Below are 24,907 nucleotides of genomic sequence, written 5' to 3'. Positions count from 1 at the left end.
CCATGCGCTTGTTGATTTCTGCATCGAGAGACAGGTTACTAGTGATAGTTGAGCCTAGGTAGGTGAACTCTTGTACCACTTCCAGAGCGTGGTCGCCGATATTGATGGATGGAGCATTTCTGACGTCCTGTCCCATGATGTTCGTTTTCTTGAGGCTGATGTTTAGGCCAAATTCGTTGCAGGCAGCCGCAAACCTGTCGATGAGATTCTGCAGACACTCTTCAGTGTGAGATGTTAATGCAGCATCGTCAGCAAAGAGAAGTTCCCTGATGAGGACTTTCTGTACTTTGGTCTTCGCTCTTAGACGGGCAAGGTTGAACAACCTGCCACCTGATCTTGCTTGGAGGAAAATTCCTTCTTCTGAAGACTTCAATGCATGTGAGAGCAGCAGGGAGAAGAAGATCCCAAATAGTGTAGGTGCGAGAACACAGCCCTGTTTCACGCCACTCAGGATAGGAAAGGGGTCTGATGAGGCGCCGCTATGCTGAATTGCACCTTTCATATTGTCATGGAATGAGGTGATGATACTTTGTAGCTTTGGTGGACATCCGATCTTTTCTAGTAGTCTGAAGAGACCACGTCTGCTGACGAGGTCAAAGGCTTTGGTGAGATCAATGAAAGCAATGTGGAGGGGCATCTGTTGTTCGCGGCATTTCTTCAGTGGCTGACGAAGGGAGAACAGCATGTCAATGGTCGATCTCTCTGCTCGAAAGCCACACTGTGCCTCAGGGTAGAGACGCTCGGCCAGCTTCTGGAGCCTGTTTAAAGCGACTCGAGCGAAGACTTTCCCCACTATGCTGAGCAGGGAGATTCCACGGGAGTTGTTGCAGTCACCACGGTCACCTTTGTTTTTATAGAGGGTGATGATATTGGCATCGCGCATGTCCTGTGGTACTGCTCCCTCATCCCAGCACAGGCAAAGCAGTTTGTAGAGTGCTGAGAGTATAGCAGGCTTCGCACTCTTAATTATTTCAGGGGTAATGCCGTCCTTCCCAGGGGCTTTTCCGCTGGCTAGAGAATCAATGGCATTACTGAGTTCCGATTTTGTTGGCTGTACGTCCAGCTCATCCATGACTGGCAGAGGCTGGGCTGCATAAGAACACTAATCATGTATATAGACTTGGTAATGGAGAGAAACAGAGGTTTAAAATTTGGTTATTATATCTATATATATTTACCAACAGCCTGAAAAATTTCTAGTTTATTTGAATGAAGCATAGAGCATATTTTATACTGGATAAGGAGACCTTGGTGATTTGTGTCACAATGATATTACTTCTCAGTAATAAACTGATTGCTACTTGATAAACTCGCTGTGGTGATGTCATAACTGTCAATCTTTCAATGCAAATATTGTTAAGCAACTACATAGGGAACACTGATTGTTTTTGCTAGTTAGCAATACCATTTTTTCAAACCAATAAAACTTAAATTCCACATTACATAAATATGCACAACTGAAAAGATAAAAAACTAGGGAATGATTACATAGCAGTAATTCAGTCTTGGCATACTGACAATGTTTACAAAGTGTCTGCAATTTCCTCTTGAGTATACAGCATTATCCAAACTCCTGGATGATATTACTATAATGGAATCACTGCTGGGTATTTTGACAAATCATGTTACACAATGTGTTTTTGACAATATAGAAAGAATAAACCCTTATCATCATATGAGTGAGATGCTTAGTAATTTTTAGCTAGATTTTCACAAATTAAATAACACCCAATGTTGAGATCACAATATGAGACTGAAACGAATAAAGGAAATAGAGTGCAAATGGAGTTGGAGCACTGGGCAAGGTTTATGATTGTGAGGGAACTAGACTGAAAAATAAGGGACACAGGTTGCAAACAGATAACTGTGCATTGACTTGGCTTTGTTTCAACTATGCATTGCTTTTCCATTCTGTTTTAGTTGTATTGATCACCCACCTCTATATGCGCACCTGTCCTGACTTTATGCTCCAGTGTTTCAAGTCAATTATGGCCCCCTTCCCAGATGAATAGTATGTACCACAAATGTAACAGGAGATGGCATTTGAACATTGGGATTTCAGTCACAGAAAAGTAACAGACTCACTATTAACTCATCACTATCAAATAATTTTCAACCTGCTTCCTTCTCCCCTCTAATACTTCCACCTCCATCCCCATTTTCATTCTATGGTTCCGGTGCCCTGACGACATTTCAGAAACTTAAGTCGTTTAGATTTATCCACTAATGTTATCAGATGCAAAATGTGCAGTGATTTTAATCTTTGGAAGATATTTGATGTTATCAATTATCTAATCAATCAGGATCAACTGCAACCAATATGGTGGGTATGTTGAGTTTAATCAGAGTTTAAGATAGGATATAACACACTAGTTATAAGCACACAGAAGGGGCATGATCAACTGGCAGATATCCATTCACCAAAATCAGGAAGCAGGAGATGGTCTGTGATCCACAACAGTTGTATTCTCAATCCACAGTTCAGTAGAAATACCAGTTTCCACTCTTCCCTTCTGGACTAACTCCCTGTCCAGAAGTAACTCTCCTGACTGGGGGAAAAACCCAGTCCTTAAATACAAGCTGCAATGAGCATCACCTGTTCCCTTAATTCTGAAGTAAGTCCTGGTTAATTAAAGGGACCAGCATTTTCAACATTGTCAGGGCAGAGAGGATGGATAGAAGAGCACTGGAATAGTCGCGGTTACAAAGGTCGCAATGAGAGTTTCAAGAGCAAATGAGACAAGCAATGCCTTGGAGATGGAAGTAGGTGATGCTTAAGATGGAGAAAGTATGGGATCAGAAGCTCAGCTCAGAGTCAAAAAAGATGCTTCAGCCTGAATAGTGGTCGGGATGAAGATGGAATCAGCGGTCAGGAAACAGGTTTGGGGGAGGGGCATAAAGACAATGGCTTCAGTCTTCAGTGTTTAATTGGAAGCAACTGTGGCTCATCAAGGATCGAAAGTTGGATAAGCAAACTGACAACACAGAAGCAGTGGAAAGATCAAGCGGCAATCTCAAGATTGAGCTGGGTGTCATCAGCATATATGTGGTACCTGACATTCTGGGGGCTAAACTGAACAGCCTCCGAAAATAGGCACAGAGGTTGCTATGCGCAATTAACCTGCACCCAGTGTAATGCAAGCAGCATGCTAACTTTGGGCTGCCTGCTCATTACAATGATTTCTGTGTACAGCCAGTGCTATCTGCACTGTTCAACGACTGCACGGATCATTACTTCCTAGCACTACTCAAACCTAACTTGCACTCTTTAACCTAGCTTGCACCACTTAAAGGGAAGGTATACTGTGGCTACTGGAGGTGCAACAAACAATGGCCAACCGCAGGAGACAGCGTGTGCCCAGGTTCTTGGATGCTGGACTGGAGGCCTTGGAGGAAAAAGAGGAAATGTCCTGTATCTGCTTTTCTGTTTTTTGGGTGGGAGTGGGGAAACAGAAGGTCCTCCAGCCACACAATGAGAAGGCAGTGGGAACAGATAGTTGTGGAGGTCAAGGCAAGGAATTTGGTCCGATGGATCTGCATTCAATGCTCCAAGTTTAATAACCTCAAATGAGTGGTCAAGGTCAGTGAATGCATCTTGAAATGCCATATCCTACCAACTGCATCACTAGCCTCAGCCACTGCTCAATTTACCCATCACCAACTTTATCAGGACTCAGATCTAACATTCTTATGCTTCACCTCACACACCTGGCACTGTTGCAAGGTTCACACGAAAGCCTGGCTACCTGACCAGAACCCGACTAGACCCAACTACAAGTGTCAGGTTCGGGTCGGGTCTATATTCCGAGTCCAGGGTTTGGGTCGGGCTGGGCAGTGCTGCCGCCGGGAACTCACGGGATCAGGCTCACGCATGATCCCCCACAACTCGATCGGCAGGAAGACACTGATGAACAGGATCACAAGTATTTCCATTTGGACAAGGTAGAGCACAAGAACATGCTTGATATCATTAAATTTATTGCGATATTCATGTCGGGTCAGGTGGGGCGCGAAAAAAAATTCAAGTACTTGGGCCCGGGTTGGCTGTGGTCGGGCCGGGTTTCAATTTTATACCCGAGCAGGCTTTTGGTTCACACCCAATCTTGCACACACTGTCAGCTATTTAACCATGACAGCCACATCACTCAAACATATTATACGACACTCACTGACACACTTCCCCTCTCTATTGCAAGAATAAGTGGTACACAACCAGAGGCAGTGGGAACTAACTGGAGGGAGAAAGAGGCCTGTCTGCATGTTCCATCCCCAATGGAGGAGACGCTGCTGGCCATTATGTGAAAGGCCATTACTGTGGCCTTAGCCACCAACGGGGCTGAATCCATTGAAGAGGATGGTATTCTCATACCTAATCCACCTCACATCCTAATTCTTCCTCATCCCACAATCTCTCCTGATTTATAAGCTCCAGATGGTCTAAAACATCCACTTCTTACTTTCTCCTCTAGGATTCTAGGAGGCAGAGCCTCAGAGGAGTAACAGTGGCTCTATGGAGCACGAACCTGCTGCCCCTCTCTCAGGATGACAGCATTTGTGCTCCCACCCCTGCCAGTCAGCCAGTGCCCACCCGTCCTTGTTGTTCCCAGTCGTAGAACATGGCTACCCACCCGGACCCGATGACATGTGGTGGGTCGGGCCGGGTCGGGTCGGACACGCTCTCCCACCACCTCCGGTACGTGGCTCCAATGTTAATGTACTTTTTGGAATTGAAAGGTTGTTTAGTTACAGGTTTTTTTTAAAGCTTGTGCAGATAAGCAACAAAGTGAAAAACAGAAGCTAGGTTAATTGATGGTTGGGTCAGGTGCGGGAAAAAATGAAAGGACTCGGGCCGGATGTGGTGCTGTCGGGCTCGGGTCGGGTTTCATTTGCAGACCTGAGCCGGCCTTTAGCCTGTCAGTCAGTCAGCCAGCCAAGACTGCTGATACCCTTGCAGAGTTGGTGCAGTCTGAAGCCAGGCCTTCTAGGCCAAAAGTTATTTTAGATTGTCCTGCAAAGTCATCTGCACTCTCCTTTACTGAAAGTCAGCAGTCTTCCGCCAGCTATGCTGCAGCCACTGGGGTGGAACTTCATAGGAGCATTAAGATAGGCAAAGGCACAAAGGAAGACTGCACTAAGCGAATGCACAAGGGTGATTAGTTAAATTTTGGAGGCAATATGGCATGATTTAATTTATAGATTTGGTTGGAATGTGCATTTTGTTTTGGTTATTTTTGCATGGAGGCCAAGGTACGATGGTCAGTGACAGAGGGACGGTAAGAAATTGTGGGACTGTTGGTGAATGGGGGTTGAGATTGCTGGCATCGCATTTGAATTAGTTTTTCATGTATAGTCCAGGGAGAAACGGGCCACCTAGGTTGTATCCTACCTTCCTCTTCCACCTCCACCTCTTCCTGCTCCCAGATAGCTGACTGGCAAGGGCAGGTCCCTCATGACAGAAGGTTGGGCAGCATGCAGCAAACCATCACAAAACTTTGATCCACTCAGCTAAGTATTGCAGGGCTCCTCCAGAGTGGTCCAGACAGTGGAATCACTGTTTTACAATGCATATTTATCACATTTTTTGTATACAATAAGAGCCATTCCACCGCAAGCTGTCCATGGGTTGCAAGTGGAGTTATGAGCTACGTCATCAGTGGGTTGCTCCCAGAACACCCTGGACAGATAGGGCCACCACCTCTTTCTGCCCTACGTAGCCTCTGCTCATTCTCCCAGTCACGCTCAATTCCAAGAGGAAGGCCTACTAGTGCACCCATGTCTGGGAGCAACTAGTTTATACAGAAGCCTTGAAGTCAGAAATAATTACTGCAGCTCCTGCCACACTACTTCCTGTAGACTTTTGAAACTTGTAACAACTAATAAAAACACCAAAGATATATAGAATTGTAGCAATAGCCAGAAGAAATGAACTAGAAACTAACTTGTTGATGCTCCATTTAAATAGCACTGCTTGTCTTTCATGCTGCTGTTACGAACGAGGCAGGAGGAGTGCACTGTTTATTCGAGTTCCACTTCTCCATGGGTGACAGCACGTAGCAAAGCATAAAAGTTCCGTTTTTGACAGAGGGAGAGGGAGAGCGCGAGAGCGAGCGAGATAGAGACGGACACAGAGACAGAGAGAGAGAGAGAGAGAGAGAGAAAGAAAGAGAGAGGAGAGGAGAGAGAGAGAGAGAGAGAGAGAGAGAGAGAGAGACACACACACACAGAAAAATATAAAAGGATTTGCGTTTAGAGCTCTATTACAAAAAAAAGAGAGAAAAGAAACCACTTGGGCTAAATACTTGCTAATTCTTGAAGAAGAGAGAGAAGATATAGAAAGATGTCCTTTGTTTTGGTTTGATGTCCCAAATGCTGTCGCTGGGATCCTTCTAGAACAGTTCTTTTCAGGCAACACTGAAGATTAGTTTGGGTAGGCCTCCAGGAAATGCAGCAGTGGTTTCAGACACAGGCCTTACAAGAGGAATGCAGTCACAGTTTCAGTCTGCTTTTGACACTTGCTTTTCAGCTCAGAGATGGAAAACTGGCAGGCTTTTTCCAAACTGCCAGAACAGCCCGAGTTGAGGTGGTTTCTTCTTGGCAAGTTTCCTCCAACTGTCTTTGAAAAACCGTTATCCATATCCCAACTCACTGTCCAAAGTGAAACCATAAACAAGGTCACAAGAGACAAGCCTCCTGACCTCTATAAATCTTGATCTGCCACTTCTCTGTAAACATCTTCCCCAAGTCAAAAACAACCCCTGCCAGGTAATTATCTGCAGACAGTTGCCTTCCAGTAATTGTTTTCAAGCTCAGCCAAAAACCTTCTGGTAACCTCCCTTAAAAAACACACACAAAGTTCCAGCATCTGTGGAGTCTTTTCAGTTTTGAAACACAAAATCTTCAAAATTTACCAAAAAAAATGGAAGCACTCGTAACACTGCTTAATGTCATGTTTACCTGTGTGAGGTTAAGAGAAGTTAAGAGATCTATCTGCTGCACATACTTCAGTGGACGTTAGCTGCGCGCAAACTAATCCATTTACCGTTATTACGTTCAGCACTTTTCATGTCAGAAGTGTACACGCACACTGCAGATGCCATTTTCAAATCCTAAGGGGCATCACAGTACCCAAAAAAAAGGTGGTACAGAGCCCAATTTTGCACCCCCCCCCCCCCACCTCCTACTCCACCATCATGCCTTTGGATGATGTTGCCGAGGGAGGTTAAGGATTGACCCTTGGAAGGCTGGAAGAGAAGTTATTACAGGAGATTCTCTGGATACGGCAGGTTATGAAAGAACGGAACCAGCCGAGCGCAGTTCCATTCAGTTGGAAAACAGAGGGAGGCACGAGGGGAGGATGGTGTGGTCCACGTCGTCACAGACTGCGGATAGTCAAGAAAGGTGAGGAAAGACAGTGCAGTACAGTTACAGAGGATATAATTTCTCACTTTGATTAGGGTTGCTCTGCTGCTTTGGTAAGAGCAGAAACCTGATAAGCGGTTCAAACATGGTGCTGCAGAGGCAACGTGTTTCAAGAGGATAGGGCAGTTGGAACTGCGGCAGCAGTTTGCAAGGAAAGAGGGATCAAGGGTGGGCTCTCTGAGTAGGGAGTAAGGCCTGAGGAAAGGGAACCACTTACAATATCCACTGGCATAGGGACCAGGAACGGAAGTTGTGTGGTCAGTAGTTTAATGAAGATAGTGTCAAGAGCAGGGGTTGGATTTCATGGACAAGCTGAGCTTGGAAAGGGAATGAGGGAAGATAGGAGAGAAACTAGAAAAGGTGCTGATAAGAAACAACACTAGAGATGCTTGACATGATCCAGGATAAAGCAGCCTGCTTGATTGGCAGCCTACTCACCACCTTAAACATTCACTCCCTCCACCACCTGCTCACAGTGGCAGCAGTGTGTGCCATCTACAAGATGCACTACAGCAACTTGCCAAGTGTCCTTCGACAGCAACTTCCAAAACCATGACCTCTACCACCTAGAATGACAAGGGCAGCAGATGCATGGGAACACTATTTGCAAGTGCCTCTTCTCGTCACACATGATCCTGACTTGGACCTATATTGTTGTTGATTCACTGTTGCTGGGTCAAAAACCTGGAACTTCCTAACAGCGCTGTGTGTGTACTACATTAGATGGACTTCAATGGTTCAAGGCGGCGGCTCACCACCACCTTCTCATGGGCAATTAGGGATGGGCAACAAATGCTGACCTTTCCAGCAACATTCACATACTATGTAAGAATAAAAAAAACTTGTACTATAATACACCCTCATAATTCCCCATCTGTCCCTAACGGAAAATACATTAGGGAAAAAAAAACACCATCACAAGCTGGACTAGTGGTGACTCTTAACTGGTCCATTTACACTATACCTCTCTGTAATCCTTGACGACAGCAGCTCCTTGAAAACTTTCCTCTGTACGCTTTAAAAAAAGGTTCCCGTCTTGTAAACAATTAGATCAACACAGAGATGAAACAAACAGCTGTACTATTTCTACTACAGTACTCCAGCGCTGTTTCTATACTGCTACTGTTACAGTTGAATTCAGAGAGATTGTTGTCTCCTAGCCCACAAAAACTGCATCCACAAATCTGCCACTAGGATAAGGGAGTCAGATTTATCTATGTAAATGCCAAGACCTGGATTACGAATGACTGTCTCTTGATATCTGTACTTCAAAAATGGTTTTAGATCCAAAGCTGAACTATTTATCTTACATGTGCATGCACTTCCAAGCTCACTTTAGTTTTGAAGACCCTATTCAAACTGGCACAACTAAAAGCCAAGGCAAGCTTGTGGGGATTTATTTGGTGGTGATGTCATGACATCACAATACATTCAGAAATTGATAAACTCTGGAGGAATTACAATTCTTCACTTTATCCCAGGAGGAACAACCAATCATTTCAGTGATTATTGAAAACGTCCCTTCCTTAGCCTGGAACATTGCTCTTTGGGATCTATACTACAGAAGACCATGTTTACACCCCTATCCATGATCTGCAGGTCATGTCTAAAACTACCAGATGTTCAAGTTAGACAATAAAGGGTATCTGCCATCAAATCCATTTACACAGTATCTTGAGCGTTGAGTGTAATCTTAATTAGATTGGATCTTTGTAAAGGATTTTAGTTTGAAGTTATAAACAAATTGCACAGTATCAAAAGGCATAATGTATACAATTATGCAGACTTTAAACAGCAGTGGGTTTTATAAGCAGAATACTGAAGGGACTGCTGTGTACTGTCCCGAGTGCATAGGCCTTAGAACCAACAAATGTAAAACATGTGTATTAGCCACTATAATAAAATTTCTTTGCTGACGATGCTGCTTTAACATCTCACACTGAAGAGTGCCTGCAGAGTCTCATCAACAGGATTGCGGCTGCCTGCAATGAATTTGGCCTAACCATCAGCCTCAAGAAAACGAACATCATGGGGCAGGACGTCAGAAATACTCCATCCATCAGTATTGGCGACCACGCTCTGGAAGTGGTTCAAGAGTTCACCTACCTAGGCTCAACTATCACCAGTAACCTGTCTCTAGATGCAGAAATCAACAAGCGCATGGGAAAGGCCTCCACTGCTATGCCCAGACTGGCCAAGAGAGTGTGGGAAAATGGCACACTGACACGGAACACAAAAGTCCGAGTGTATCAAGCCTGTGTCCTCATTACCTTGCTCTATGGCAGCGAGGTCTGGACAACGTATGCCAGCCAAGAGCGACGTCTCAATTCATTCCATCTTCACTCCCTCCGGAGAATACTTGGCATCAGGTGGCAGGACCGTATCTCCAACACAGAAGTCCTCGAGGCGGCCAACATCCCCAGCTTATACACACTACTGAGTCTGCGGCGCTTGAGATGGCTTGGCCATGTGAGCCGCATGGAAGATGGCAGGATCCCCAAAGACACATTGTACAGCGAGCTCGCCACTGGTATCAGACCCACCGGCCGTCCATGTCTCCGCTTTAAAGACATCTGCAAACGCAACATGAAGTCCTGTGACATTGATCACAAGTCGTGGGAGTCAGTTGCCAGCGTTCGCCAGAGCTGGCGGGCAGCCATAAAGGCGGGGCTAAAGTGTGGCGAGTTGAAGAGACGTAGCAGTTGGCAGGAAAAAAGACAGAGGCGCAAGGGGAAAGCCAACTGTGTAACAGCCCCGACAAACAAATTTTTCTGCTGCACCTGTGGAAGAGCCTGTCACTCTAGAATTGGCCTTTATAGCCACCCCAAGCGCTGCTCCACACACCACTGACCACCTCCAGGCGCTTACCCATTGTCTCTCGAGATAAGGAGGCCAAAGAAAGAATAAAATACAGTATTGTTTTCATGTCGATCCTAACAAAATTTCATTCAATAGCATCACTAAGAAAATGTTAAAAGAATTTCTTTTGTTTTAACTATTTTAGTGAAAATATTTATTGATGATGGCATCCTGTGACAATATTGAAAATGCTGGTCCCTTTAATTAAACAGACTCATTTCAGTGTTAATAGAGAGCAGGTGATGCTCATAGTCATAGAGTTATACAGCACAGAAACAGGCCTTTCGGCCCATCGTGTCTGTGCCGGCCATCAAGCACCTATCTATTCTAATCCCATTTTCCAGCACTTGGCCCGTAGCATTGAATGCTATGGCGTTTCAAGTGCTCATCTAAATACTTCTTAAATGCCTCTACCACCTCTTCAGGCAGTGTGTTCCAGATTCCAAACACCCTCTGGGTGAAATTATTTTCCCCGCACATCCCCTCTAAACTTCCTGCCCCTTACCTTAAATCTATGCACCCTGGTTATTGATCCCTTCGCTAAGGGAAAAAGTTTCTTCCTATCTAACCTATCAATGCCCCTCATAATTTTGTATACCTTAATCAGGTCCCCCCTCTGCCTTCTCTGCTCTAAGGAAAACAACCGTAGCCTATCAAGTCTCTCTTCATAGCTGAAATGCTCCAGCCCAGGCAACATTCTGGTCATTATAATTTTGCATTTAAGGACTGGGTTTTTGCCCAATGGGGGAGTTGCCTCTGGACAGAATGTTAGTCCAGAAGGAAAGAGTGGGAACTGATGTTTGGACTGAAATATGAATTGACAATAAAACAGTTGTGGATCAGAGACGGTCATTGGCTTCTTCATTTTGATGAAAGGACATCTGTCTGTTTCACATCCTGCACCCGGGGTGTATATCACTTCTAGATTGAACATCGTCTGTTATGGCTGCAGAGAAAGACTTGAGTGGCAATCCCTTCCGCAGCTGGCGCAGATGAACAACGTTGGCCTGAGGCCAACTTATGCTTTTTCCTTCCGCCGGGTTCTCTTTTCCATCATCTGGTTGTTTCTTTTGTCCTCTGCTTTTTCCATGCCCTTCTTGACTGCTAGTCTCCAGGCACTCCGGTCAGCTGCAAGGACTTCCCATGCATCGACGCTGACCCTGGTCAACTTGAGATCTTGCTTGCAGGTTTATTAAGTCAATTGTTTAATACACAAAACATATATCACTAATACAAATCAATACTAAAATACATTTTTAAATCTCAGAACTTATCAACACTCATCAAAAAATACAACTTGAACTTGCCTCAATAACTATTCACTTGCCAAAAATGGTTTGAATGAATCTTGAAAAATAATATGTGGACATTTGGTAATGCTATGCATTGGCACAAAGGAAAGTTGCAAGAGTTCAAATGAACATTCAATGGTAAAAAGATGAAATGGTGATGTTGTAGTAACTATTGCCATGAGCAATTTTAAAAAAAAGTCTCTTTCGTCTGAAAATCAAATCTAATTCAGTAAACTTGGTGATCTTACTTCCAAGTTGGAGTACACTAACTAACTAACCTGAAATTGTTTGGGAAGGGATGATGCAACTTTACCCAAGTGGAATTCCAAAGTGGAATGAATTTTCATTAATAATTGTTCACTTACTCTTTTTCTTTCAATTCTGGCAAGTCCAAATACCAGTGCTCATCACTAATTATCTTCTTTTCTTCTTCTTCCAACTGCTTCTTGGTCTCTGTATCCAAACTCCTCTGCATAAACTAAAAGCAAATCAAAAAATAACCATCAATTCTTCTAAGAAATTAAAAGCAATAATTTCAATTTGTGGATTTAAAGTACCAAACACCTAGTTAAGAGTGATGTCACAATGATCATTGTTGTATTCCAAGCAATTCGTCTGATGTCAGTATCTGTTGTATATTATTTTGATTTCCTTACTGGCAATTTAAATGCAGAATGCAGTTACAGTGTGATCTATGGTAAATCATTGCCAGCCATTTACTTTTATTTCAAACTTTCTCTCTTTTCCTTCGACCCTGAATTAAAAATCAGTGAATAAAAATCTTGACTGGTATAAAATAAAATCACTTTTGAACAACAATCACAGATATTGAAATCAAATCCAAGTAATTCAAACTACAGTAAGAGCAATTTGTTCTTTTGTAAAAAAAAACTATGCAACAGACTTCATGGCATGACTCAAAGAACAGGTGAATTATCCGGAATCCTGACTAACATTTATCCCTCAATCAAAAGCAGATTAACTGGTCATCTCATTGCTGTTTGTGGAACTTAACTGTGCACAAAAATTGCTGCTTTTGCCTACAAGCCAACAGTGACAGTGCTTCAAAAGTAATTTGACTGTCAAGTGTTTTGAAGTCCAAGAGCATAAAAAAAGGTGCTATTTAAAATAATGTTTCCTTAATGTTTCTAAGTTCATTACTTAAAACAATCTAGTCTTGGTTTCTTGCATTAAAAAAGACTTTATGCCAGCATTTAAGGAAAAACAAATTATCTTGTACTTTACAAAGTGCATGTGTTAGGTAAATTTGTGTTCACTACTCATAGCTTTCAGTGTACTTAAATGAGAACATCCAATCAAGATAATGCAAATCACTGTGCAGTCACAATAATAATTTTATTTATATAGGGGCGGCACAGTGGTTAGCACCGCAGCCTCACAGCTCCAGGGACCCGGGTTCGATTCCGGGTACTGCCTGTGTGGAGTTTGCAAGTTCTCCCTGTGTCTGCGTGGGTTTTCTCCGGGTGCTCCGGTTTCCTCCCACAAGCCAAAAGACTTGCAGGTTGATAGGTAAATTGGCCATTATAAATTGTCACTAGTATAGGTAGGTGGTAGGGAAATATAGGTGGGGATGTTTGGTGGGAATATGGGATTAGTGTAGGATTAGTCTAAATGGGTGGTTGATGTTCGGCACAGACTCGGTGGGCCGAAGGGCCTGTTTCAGTGCTGTATCTCTAATCTAATCTAATCTAATCCTTTTAACATAATAAAATGTACCAAAACGCTTCAGAGGCAATCCCGAGCCACGAAAGGAAATATTAGAGCATATGACCACAGATCGAAGTCTTGAGGAGTGACTTCAAAAGGAGGAAAGCCAGGTAGAGGGGTGGAGAGGTTCAGGGAGGGAACTGCAGAGCTTAGGGCCTAGGCAACTGAAGACATGGCTAACAATGGTGGAGCAATTAAAAATCAGGGACGATCAAGAGGCCAGAATTAGAGGAGCGCAGATATTTTGGAGGGTTATAGGGCCCGAGCCAATTACAAAGATGGGGAGGGGCCAGGCCATGGAGGGTTTTGAAAACAAGGATGAGAATTTAAAAATTGAACCGTTGCTTAACAGCAGACAGTGTACGTCAGCAAAAACAGGGGTGATGGGTGAACAGGATTTGGTGCGAGTTAGGACACAGGTAGCAGAATTTGGGATGACCTCAAGTTTATGTACCCTCATGGCAGACTGGTACAAAAGGTGAAGTCAAATGGGATCAGAGGTGAGCTGACAAGATGGATACAGAACTGGCTCAGTCACAGAAGACAGAGGGTAGCAGTGGAGGGGTGCTTTTCTGAATGGAGGGATGTGACTAGTGGTGTTCCGCAGGGATCAGTGCTGGGACCTTTGCTGTTTGTAGTATATATAAATGATTTGGAGGAAAATGTAGCTGGTCTGATTAGTAAGTTTGCGGACGACACAAAGGTTGGTGGAGTTGCGGATAATGATGAGGATTGTCAGAGGATACAGCAGGATCCAGACTGGCCAAGAGAGTGTGGGAAAATGGCGCACTGACACGGAACACAAAAGTCCGAGTGTATCAGGCCTGTGTCCTCAGTACCTTGCTCTACGGCAGCGAGGCCTGGACAACGTATGCCAGCCAAGAGCGACGTCTCAATTCATTCCATCTTCGCTGCCTTCGGAGAATACTTGGCATCAGGTGGCAGGACTATATCTCCAACACCCCCAGCTTATACACACTACTGAGTCAGCGGCGCTTGAGATGGCTTGGCCATGTGAGCCGCATGGAAGATGGCAGGATCCCCAAAGACACATTGTACAGCGAGCTCGCCACTGGTATCAGACCTACCGGCCGTCCATGTCTCCGCTATAAAGACGTCTGCAAACGCGACATGAAATCGTGTGACACTGATCACAAGTCGTGGGAGTCAGTTGCCAGCATTCGCCAGAGCTGGCGGGTAGCCATAAAGACAGGGCTAAATTGTGGCGAGTCGAAGAGACTTAGTAGTTGGCAGGAAAAAAGACAGAGGCGCAAGGGGAGAGCCAACTGTGCAACAGCCCCGACAAACAAATTTCTCTGCAGCACCTGTGGAAGAGCCTGTCACTCCAGAATTGGCCTTTATAGCCACTCCAGGCGCTGCTTCACAAACCACTGACCACCTCCAGGCGCATATCCATTGTCTCTCGAGATAAGGAGGCCCAAAAGAACAGCAGGATATAGATCGGTTGGAGACTTGGGCGGAGAAATGGCAGATGGAGTTTAATCCGGACAAATGTGAGGTAATGCACTTTGGAAGTTCTAATGCAGGTGGGAAGTATACAGTAAATGGCAGAACCCTTTGGAGTATTGACAAGCAGAGAGATCTGGGCGTACAGGTCCACAGGTCACTGAAAGTGGCAACGCAGGTGGATAAGGTAGTCAAGAAGGCATACGGCATGCTTGCCTTCATCGTTCGGGCAAGTCATGCTGCAGCTGTACAGAACTTTAGTTAGACCACACTTAGAATATTGCGTGCAATTCTGGTCGCCACACTACCAGAAGGACGTGGAGGCTTTGGAGAGGGTACAGAAGAGGTTTACCAGGATGTTGCCTGGTCTGGAGGGCATTAGCTATGAGGAGAGGTTGGATAAACTCAGATTGTTTTCACTAGAACGACGGAGGTAGAGGGGCGACATGATAGAGGTTTACAAAGTTATGAGCGGCATGGACAGAGTGGATAGTCAGAAGCCTTTTCCCATGGTGTAAGAGTCAGTTACTAGGGGGCATAGGTTTAAGGTGCGAGGGGCAAAGTTTAGAGGGGATGTGCGAGGCAAGTTCTTTACACAGAGGGTGGTGAGCGCCTGGAACCATCTGCCGGGGGAGGTGATGGAAGCAGGTACGATAGCGACTTTTATCTTGACAAATATATGAATAGGATGGGAATAGAGGGATACGGTCCCCGGAAGTGCAGAAGGTTTTAGTTTAGGCAGGCATCAAGATCGGTGCAGGCTTGGAGGGCCGAATGACCTGTTCCTGTGCTGTACTGTTCTTTGTTCTTTACAGAGGGTAACATGTGGGAGGCCAGACAGGAGTGCATTAGAATTGTCAAGTCTGGAGGCATAAAAGGCTGGATGATGGAAGTGGGTATATTGAAAAAATTGGAGCTCAACCAATTAGGAGTGAAATCAAGAAGGATTTAAAAAAAACAAACACTCAGTGGGAATCTGCAACTCTCTCCAAAAAAGCTGGGTCAATTGAACTTTTCAAGATGAGCTAGATAAATCTTTGTTGGGTACTGTTTTGAAGGGATGTAGGGCAAATGTGGGTAAATGGCAGTTACAAAGGCATGGATGAGGGTTTCAGTATAAGAGCTGAGGCAGGGGCGGAGTCAGGCGATGTCATTGAGGTGGGAATAGGTGGTCTTAGTGATGGTGTCAATATGTGGTTGAAAGCTCATTGCGAGATCAAATATGATAGAGATTGAAAACAGTGTGTGAGAGAGAGACATAGATATATATATATATTGGGCAAGCAGTCTGACAATTTAGAGATATTGGAGAAGAGATGTGGTGGTGATGGTGAGGTAAAACTGGGTGTTCTTAGCACTGTCATGCAGGCTCCCACCTGCCAAGAATGAGGCACACATTATTTCGCCACATGAACAGTAAAAAGCTTAAAAATGTTGCTGGGAAGAGGGCCTATCATAAGGAATTGCCAGGCCCCTCACTGGAAAGACCTTTTGTGCATACAAGCAGACGGTGTTGGAACAAATGACCCAGTCCCTGCTTCTCCAATACACAGAAGACCATGTCAGGCCAGTTTAGTCACATGACTAACTGGCTGTTTGAATTTGAACTTGCCAGAGTGTTTGAAACTCAGAAAGCTCTTTGCTCCCGGACTCAAAAGGACCTCTCTCCTGTCTGCTCCTATCTCTTTCTCACGGAACTGAACACCCATTGAAGATACATGAACCCCAAGAGAAAAGTCTCCTACAGTGAACAAGGTTTAAGAAGAATACTGGGCCCCAACAAAAAGCAAGGCTACCTACAAAAGGACTACAGTGAGCTCGAAGCACAGTAACAAGAAACTCTTCTGATATTGCCTCAAACCTCTCTACTTTATGTTTTCTTCTGCTCTTTTCTGTCTCTATTTGCATGTGCATATCGTGTCTGCATGCTAGCGTGGGGCGCGGCATGTATCCGCAGGCGTTAACCGAATTAGAGTTTAAGTTTTAATAAATGTCAATTCTCTTCTTTAAAACTAAGAAAACCTGTTCATGCTCATTTCTTTGCCTTATTATTGGAAAGTGGCGAACAAGGATTCACCCAGGGGAGCTCAAAACACGTGTTTAAAATTAAACCCTGTTACAGTAAGACCAGGTGAAGGCTGAAAAGACCCCTCGACACCTTTCTCACCAGGTTGTAACAGTATACATGCGAAAACTGACCTTGTGTTTTCAGATGATGTTGCCGAGGGGCAGCAAGCGGATGAGAAACAGCAGGGTGCCAAGGATAGATACTTGGGGGACATCAGAAATAACAGTACGGGAGTGGGAAGAGAAACCACTGATGGTGATTCTCTGGATACAATTAGATAGAGAAGAATAAACTAGGCGAGTGCAGTCCCACCCAGCTGGATTTGGCAGAGAGACGTTGGAAGAAGATGGTGTGAACAACTGTGTCAAAGGCTGCAGACAGGTCGAGAAGGGACGGTTTGCCTTTATCACAGTCAAATAGGATGTCATTTGTGACTTTGACATGAGCTGTTTCGTTACTGTGGCAGGGGTAAAAACCTGATTGGAGGGATCAAACAGGGGGTTCCAGGAAAGAAGGGCACAAATTTGGAAGCCAACAACACATTCAAGGACTTTGGAGGGGAAAAGGAGGTTGGAAAAGGGGCAATAGTTTGCAAGGACAGTGGGGTCAAGGGTTGATTTTTTGAGGAGAGGGGTGATGACAGCAGATTTGAAGGAGAGAGAGACAGAATCTGAGAAGAGAGAACTGTTATCGAGGTCAGCTAACATGAGGACTGAGAAGGGAAGTTCAGTGGTCAGTAGTTCAGCGGGAAAAGGGTCAAGAGAGCAGGAGGTGGGTCTAATGGACAAGATGAGTTCAGAGGTCTGGTGGGCTAGGGGAAGAGAGGGAACTGGCAAAGGCAGCTGATCGGATGGTCTCAATTTTGGTGATAAAAGAAATCCATGAGCTCCTCGCACTAGTTGGAGATGAGGGTGGAATGGTTTAAGAAGACACAGTTGCAATAGAGAGAAGCTGGGGGCTTATCTTTGCATTCCAATTGGGATTGAGAGTGCAGTTGTAAGCGAATTGGCAGACGAGCCCCCACTGAAGGGCAGATGCAGAAAGAACTAGGATTTGAGAAGTGAGGAAAAGTGGGATATGGGTGGAGAGTAATACAAGGAAGTGATCAGAGATGACAGTATCTGTGATTGATACTATAAGAGTAACGAGGCCACGTGAGATGGCAAAGTCAAGGGGTGGCCGTGAAAATGGGTTGGGGAGTTTACATGAAGGGAAAGATTAAGGGAGGGTAAGAGGGCAGTGAACTCAGGAGACAGAGCATGATGAATTGAGATCATTTTCCAAGCCACAGTGTGGTGCCAGAGGACTGGAGGACAGCTAACATTGTACCATTGTTTAAAAAGGGAGAAAGGGATAGACCGAGTAATTACAGGTCAGTCAGTGTAAAATTGGAAGAAATTGAGGGACAGGATAAATCTTCATTTGGAAAGAAACAGATTGAAGACAGTCAGGATTTATTAAGGCAAGATCGTGTCTGACTAACACGATAGAATTTTTTTTGAGACGGTAACAAGGAGGACTGATGAGGGTAGTACATTTGATGTGGCTTTATATGGATTTTAGCAAGGCTTTTGATAAAGTCTCACATGGCAGACTGGTCACAAAAGTAAAAGCCTATGGACTCCAAAGTAAAGTAGCAAGTTGGATTTAAAATTGGCCCAGAGGCAGGAAGCAAAGGGTAATGGTCAATGGGTGTTTTTGTGACTGGAAGGTTGTTTCCAGTCGGGTTGCACAAAGCTCAGGACTCGACCTCTTGCTTTTGGTAGTATTTATCAATGATTTGGACTCGAATGTAGCGGGGGGGGGGGTTAAGAGAGAGAAAGAGGAATGATGATGAAGAAGTTTGCAGATGATACAAAAGATGGCCATATGGCTGATAATGAAGAAAGCTGTAGACTGCAGGTAGATATCAATGGACAAATCAGGTGGGTTGAACAGTGGCAAATGGAGAAACATGGGGTAATATATTTGGGGAAGGCTAACGAGGCAAATAAATCCACAATAAATGGTAGGATACTGAGAAATATACAGGAATAGAGGGACCTTGGGCTGCATGTTTACAGATCCCTGAAGGTGGCTGGACAGGTAGGTAAGGTGGTCAAGCACGTATGTGGGATACTTGCATTTATTAGTCAAGGCACAGAATATAAACAGCAGGGAGGTAATGCTGGAACTGTACAAAACACTGGTTAGGCCACAGCTGGAGTTTTATGTGCAATTCTGATCACTGCACCATAGGAAAGATCTAACTGTACTAGAGAGGGTACAGAGGAGAATTATGAGGATGTTGCCCGGACTGGAAAATTTTAGTTACGAGGAAAGATTGGATAGGCTAAGGCTGTTTTCTTTGGAACAGAGCAGCCTGAGGGGGAGACCTAATTGAAGTGTATAAAATTATGAGGGGTCTAGATAGAGTGAGTAGGAAGGTCCTGTTCCCTTTGGTTGAGAGGGTCAGAACCAGGGGTATAGATTCAGGGCAAAGGTTAGGTGGTTTAGAGGCAATTCAAGGGAATTTTTTTTCACCCAGAGGGTGGTGGGGATCTGGAACTTACTGCCTGAAAGAATGGTAGAGGCATAAACCCTCATAACATTGAAAAAGTACTTGGATATGCACATGAAGTGCCCTAACCTACAAAGCTGCGGACCAAGAGCCAGAAAGTGGGATAACACTAGATAGCTCCTTGTTGGCCAGCAATGGGCCAAATTGCCTCCTTTCATACTGTAAATTTCTAATGATTCTATAAGACGGAGGTTGAAATCAAAGGATGAGAAGCCGCTTGGTACAGAGGCTGAAGAAGGAAAGCAGTGAAGACAACTCATTGAGAAAACTGGCATGGCACTTGGGTGGGCAGCAGAGAACAAAGATTTTAAATGAGAGGACAAAGGTGGAAAGGTGAGATACTCAAAGGAAAAAAGAATGTGTCAGAGGGGTAAGGGGCACAGATCAAGATGTGATTTGGTCATTAAAGCCATTGCAAAATCTGGGCAAGTGGTAAAAGATACAGCTAGGAGGGGAGGCTTCATTAATTGGGAGGGTGTCATCAGCCCCAAAGCCAGGTTTCCGTCAATGCAATCATCCAGAAGAAACTCATGGATTTCAAGATGTTTTGTTCAAAAATGAATGGAAATTCTGGAGGGAGATACAGAGATGGGCGGTGATCGCTGGACCACTGACAGTCCACAGGATCAAGGAAACTAGCAGAGACTTTCAACAAGTATTTTATACCTGTCTTCACAGTAGAAGACACAAAAAGCATCACAAGAATCGTAGAAAATCAGGAGAGATAAGAACCAGAGCTCACCAAGGAAAGCAGCAAGCAAATACGATTAGGGGGATGGGCAGTGGCAGTTGAAACGAGCAATTAACTTGCAATTAGGGCTAAAATGCACCCAACATTAGAGCCAGGGGAATGTAAACAGTGAATAGGGGAGATCTGGGGAGAAAGGGTCAAGCATGGCAGCAGTTGGCCAAGAATGGCAGGAATTGGCCAAGGATAGAGGTGCACAATGAGGAGCGCCCCAGGAAGCTGACTGTCCAAGAGCCATTTTGAAAAATAAAAGTTAAACAAGCATTGCTCAGATGTTAGCCATATGAGGATTTTTAAAAAAAAATTCATTCATGGGAAGTGGGCGTCACTGGCCAAGCCAGCATTTATTGCCCATCCCAAATTGCCCTCGAGAAGGTGGTGGTGAGCTGCCTTCTTGAACCGCTGCAGTCCATGTGAGGTAGGTACACCCACAGTGCTGTTAGGAAGGGAATTCCAGGATTTTGACCCAGCGACAATGAAGGAACGGCGATATAGTTCCAAGTCAGGATGGTGTGTGACTTGGACGGGAGCTTGCAGGTGGTGATGTTCCCATGCATCTGCTGCTCTTGTCCTTCGAGGTGGTAGAAGTTGCAGGTTTGGAAGGTGCTGTCTAAGGAGCCTTGGTGCGTTGCTGCAGTGCATCACAGTGCAGTGCAGGATAGGGGATTTTCTTTAGGGGGAGCGAGAAAGAAATAGAATCAAGCCTGTCACGAATAGATGAGAACCCCCTTGTAAATTCTGTTTTGTGCATTTGAGTACTGATGTCAACTGCCATTTTATACAGCATGTTTTAAGTTTTACTTTTATGTTCCAATTGTCAAAATAGAGGAGAGAGGTCAGGTGGGTCAGCAACTTGAAAAGGGTCTAGCTTTAGTACCCAGGAAACCCCTATCCAACCTGCCCGGATTTGAAACTGTTACAGTTTGAGGGCACGGCCTGTCTTCTTTTACGCAGCTGCTTTTTGTTCAGAGAAGCCACAGCCTGCCTGCTGCTGCACAGTTCTTTCTAAGACAGTCTGCAAAAGGAAGAATAAAAATAGACACAGACTTCAAACAGCAAAGAAAAATTAAAGAAAACCTGCCTTCTGCTAGCTTCACCTTCACCCAAGGAAAAGGTGACTTCAGCAAAAAAAAAGCTACATCTATTTATATGAGTGCAAAAAGAATAATTTTGTAAGAGAAGAGATATTTCCAACAGCTCCTCCCCTATTCGGCATTTCTAATCAGTAATTTCCAATTTTTGGGCTTTTTCTGCTAATTTAAGAGACACTAATTTAACTGAAATTCATGGTAGTTTAAGTTTCTATTTAGTAAATGTCCTGCCTTTTGTATGCCTTTAACCTTTCCTTGAATGTATGTAAGCATGCGTGGCAAAGTTAAACCCGTTCCCGAGTTTAAGAATGTGTTAATAAACCTAACTTATTTGTTTCAACTTTATTAACCATGTTGTTGATGTGGTCATTTTATTATTAGGGTTTAAGGGAGGGAAAGAAATTCAATCACTAATCTATTTATGCACAGGTGGTTGAAAAATCAGGGAAATATGTTCAGAGAGATTTTTTTAAAAATTACCTGTTCGTAACAAGCCAAATTTCATACATCTTTCTGGACATGGAGTATACACATATTACCATGGATGTCCAGACACAGAAATTAGAAAAACATTTCATGATGTAGAGATTAAGATAAAGAAAAAAGGTTGCTTATGACAGATGCCAGGTAGAAAATACTATTGAGAACCAGGCTGAATATAGAAGGTCCAAAGGCGAAACGAAAAAACAAGTAAAAGCAGCAAAGAGAGAGCATGAAGAGAGACTGGCAGCTAACATTAAAAGGGAATCCCAAAGTTTTCTATAGACATATAAATAGTAAAATGGTGGTAAAAAGGAGCGAGTCCAATTAGGAACCAGAAAGGGGATTTATGCATGGAGGCAGAGGGCACAGCTGAGGTATTGCCAACACTTTGCATCTGTCTTTATCATCAAGGAAGATGCAACCGAGGCAATGGTGAAAGGGGAGGTAATTCAGACATTAGAAGGCTTTAAAATTGATAAAGACATATTAAATAGGCTGTCTGTACTTAAAGTAGATAAAGCACCAGGACCAGATGAGTTGCATCCAAGGATACTGAGTGTAGTGAAGGTGGAAATCGCAGAGGCACTGGCCATAATTCGTTAGTCTTCCTTAGACTCGGGGATGGTGCCAAAGGACTGGAGGATTGCAAATGTCACATTCTTGTTCAAAAAAAGTGTAAAGTTCAGCCCGGTCAGTTTAACTTTGGTGGTCACATGGACAAATGCAAGATAATTAAAGAAAGCCAGGATGGATTTCCTAAGGGAAAAACTTGCTGGAGTTTTTTGAGGAAGTAACAGAGGGGGTTGATGAGGGCAATGCTGTTGATGTGGTGTGCATGGACTTTCAAAAGGCAGTGGATAGAGTGTCACACAACAGACTTGTGAGCAAGGCTATAGCGCATGCAATAAAAGGGACGGTAGCAACATAGATATGGAATTGGCTGAGTGACAGGAAACAAAGAGTCGTGGTTAATGGATGTTTTTCGGACTGGAGGAAGGTTTAGTTTAGTTTAGTGATACAGCATTGAAACAGGCCCTTTGGCCCACCGAGTCTGTGCCGACCATCAACCACCCATTTATACTAATCCTACACTAATCCCATATTCCTACCACATCCCCACCTGTCCCTATATTTCCCTACCACCTACCTATACTAGGGGCAATTTATATTGTAGTGGAGTTTCCCAGGGGTCAGTGTTGGGACCCTTGCTTTTCCTGATATACATTAATGACCTAAGCCTTAGTGTACAGGACACAATTTCAAAGTTTTCAGATGATACGAAACCTGCAAGCATTGTGAACTGTGAGGAGGATAGTGTAGAACTCCAAAAAGGACATAGACGAGTTGGTGGAATGGGCAGACAGTGGCAGATGAAGTTCAATGCAGAGAAATGTAAAGTGATTCATTTTGGTAGGACGAACATGGAGAGACAACATAGAATAAAGGGTACAATTCTAAAGGGGGGGCAGGAGCAGAGGGACCTAGATGTATATGTGCATAAGTCATTTTGAAGGTGGCAGGACAGGTTGAGACAGTGTTTACTAAAGCATACAATGTCCTGGGATTTATTAATAGGGGCATAGAGTACAAGAGCAAGAAAGTTATGTTGAACTTGTAAAAAACACTAGTTCGGCCTCAGCTGGAGTACTGAGTCCAGTTCTGGGCCTGGACTTTAGAAAAGACGTGAGGGCATTGGAGAGAGTACAGATAAGATTCACGAGAATGGTTCCAGGGATGCGGAACTTCAGTTATGAAGATAGAAACTAGGATTGTTTTCCTTGAAGAGAAGGCGGAGAGGTGATTTGATAGAGGTATTCAGAAGCATGAGGGGTCTGGATAGAGTAGATAGAAAGAGACTGATCCCATTTGTGAAAGGATCGAGGAGGAGAGGGCACAGATTTAAAGTACTTGGTAAGAGAAGCAAAAGTGACATGCAGAATAACTTTTTCACGCAGCAAGTGGTTAAGGTCTGGAATTTTCTGCCTGAGATTGTGGTGGAGGCAGGTTCAATTGAAGCATTCAAAAGGGAATGAGACTGTTATACGAAAAGGAAGAATGTGCAGGGTTACGGGGAGAAGACGGGGGAATGGAACTGAGTGAATTGCTCTTTCAGAGAGCCGGTGCAGACAAGAAGGGCCGAATAGCCTCCTTCTGCACTGTAATAATTCTGTGAACTGCATTTATGTTTAACCTAGTTAAGAATCTGGCTTTTATTTTTAAATCTTGCAGAGATTTGCAGCCATCCATATGAAATAAATCTCTAAGAATTGAGATGACTTTCACAGTACAGTAGTTCTAAACCTGTTCTTTTGTGCATGGGTCAAACTCTTTGCACATTACTTCAAGAGAAAACCTAATCCGTTTTTCCAGGCTACATTTGTTTGGACTCCCTCAACTGTTAAACTAATTTTTCCTGTATCTGCAGATTGATTTGAAAATTTATGGTAAATAATGCTGCAAAAGTGCATAGCGGGCAATTTATTTTCCTAAATTACTGAACACTGAAAATGAAAACTGAAAAAGATGTCAACCAGTTTTTAAAAAAAATCACTTTAGTTCAGCAGCCACCACAATCATGCAGCCCAGCTGACAGATTAGGAAAAAAAAAGTACAGAAACTGTAACTTATGCAGCATAAATAAGGAAGATTACAGAATCTGTGTGATGCAATGACACTTATCTGCAAGATACAAGCCACATTTACTGTCCTTATGGTTAATAGGACGGCAGGTCTGAAATTGGAACTGGAAATGGAAGTGGCAGAAACTGAGAGATTTTAACACTCTACGCTTGAGCAAATAGTCTTTCACAGGTAAGCTTCTGAAGCATACATATGACAGTCTTATGGTCAGGTTAACTGATGTGAGCAGAGGGATATATGTGTTCCATACTTGGAAGTGAAAAATATCCCTCTAACAATGCAAAGGTTATAGTCATGCAATTATCAAATATAATTGACAATCTCAAAGTATTAAGTAGCTTCATTGTGTAAAAATTCTAGACATATCCAGATTCTTTACAATCTGCCATTGCAACAATAAAACATGCCCTACCAATATTAACGCCCATCTTAGTTTTTGATAAATGGCATGGCTTTCTGATGCATCCCAAAGGCTGATGATCCAAATGCATCAAAATGCTGATGGCTCTACAATTTCTGCCAAGCAATGTTAACTTTGAAAATGCTTCACAT

The 24,907-nt window shown here is 43.8% G+C and overlaps 1 protein-coding gene across 1 annotated transcript in view; it reads right to left on the bottom strand.

Annotated features, from left to right (window-relative positions):
- The window catches only part of mphosph6 (M-phase phosphoprotein 6), a 55,343-nt gene that overhangs the window by 18,024 nt on the left and 12,412 nt on the right, over positions 1-24,907 (bottom strand). The window contains exon 2 of the mRNA XM_068049166.1: positions 11,936-12,048. Within this exon, the coding sequence (XP_067905267.1) occupies positions 11,936-12,048 (113 nt within the window). The remainder of the gene's footprint in view (positions 1-11,935; positions 12,049-24,907) is intronic.

The sequence above is a fragment of the Heterodontus francisci genome, chromosome 17 (genome assembly GCF_036365525.1).
Source record: "Heterodontus francisci isolate sHetFra1 chromosome 17, sHetFra1.hap1, whole genome shotgun sequence".
In the NCBI taxonomy this organism is placed as follows: Eukaryota; Metazoa; Chordata; class Chondrichthyes; order Heterodontiformes; family Heterodontidae; genus Heterodontus; species Heterodontus francisci.
This window is presented reverse-complemented; position numbering and strand designations above follow the sequence as displayed.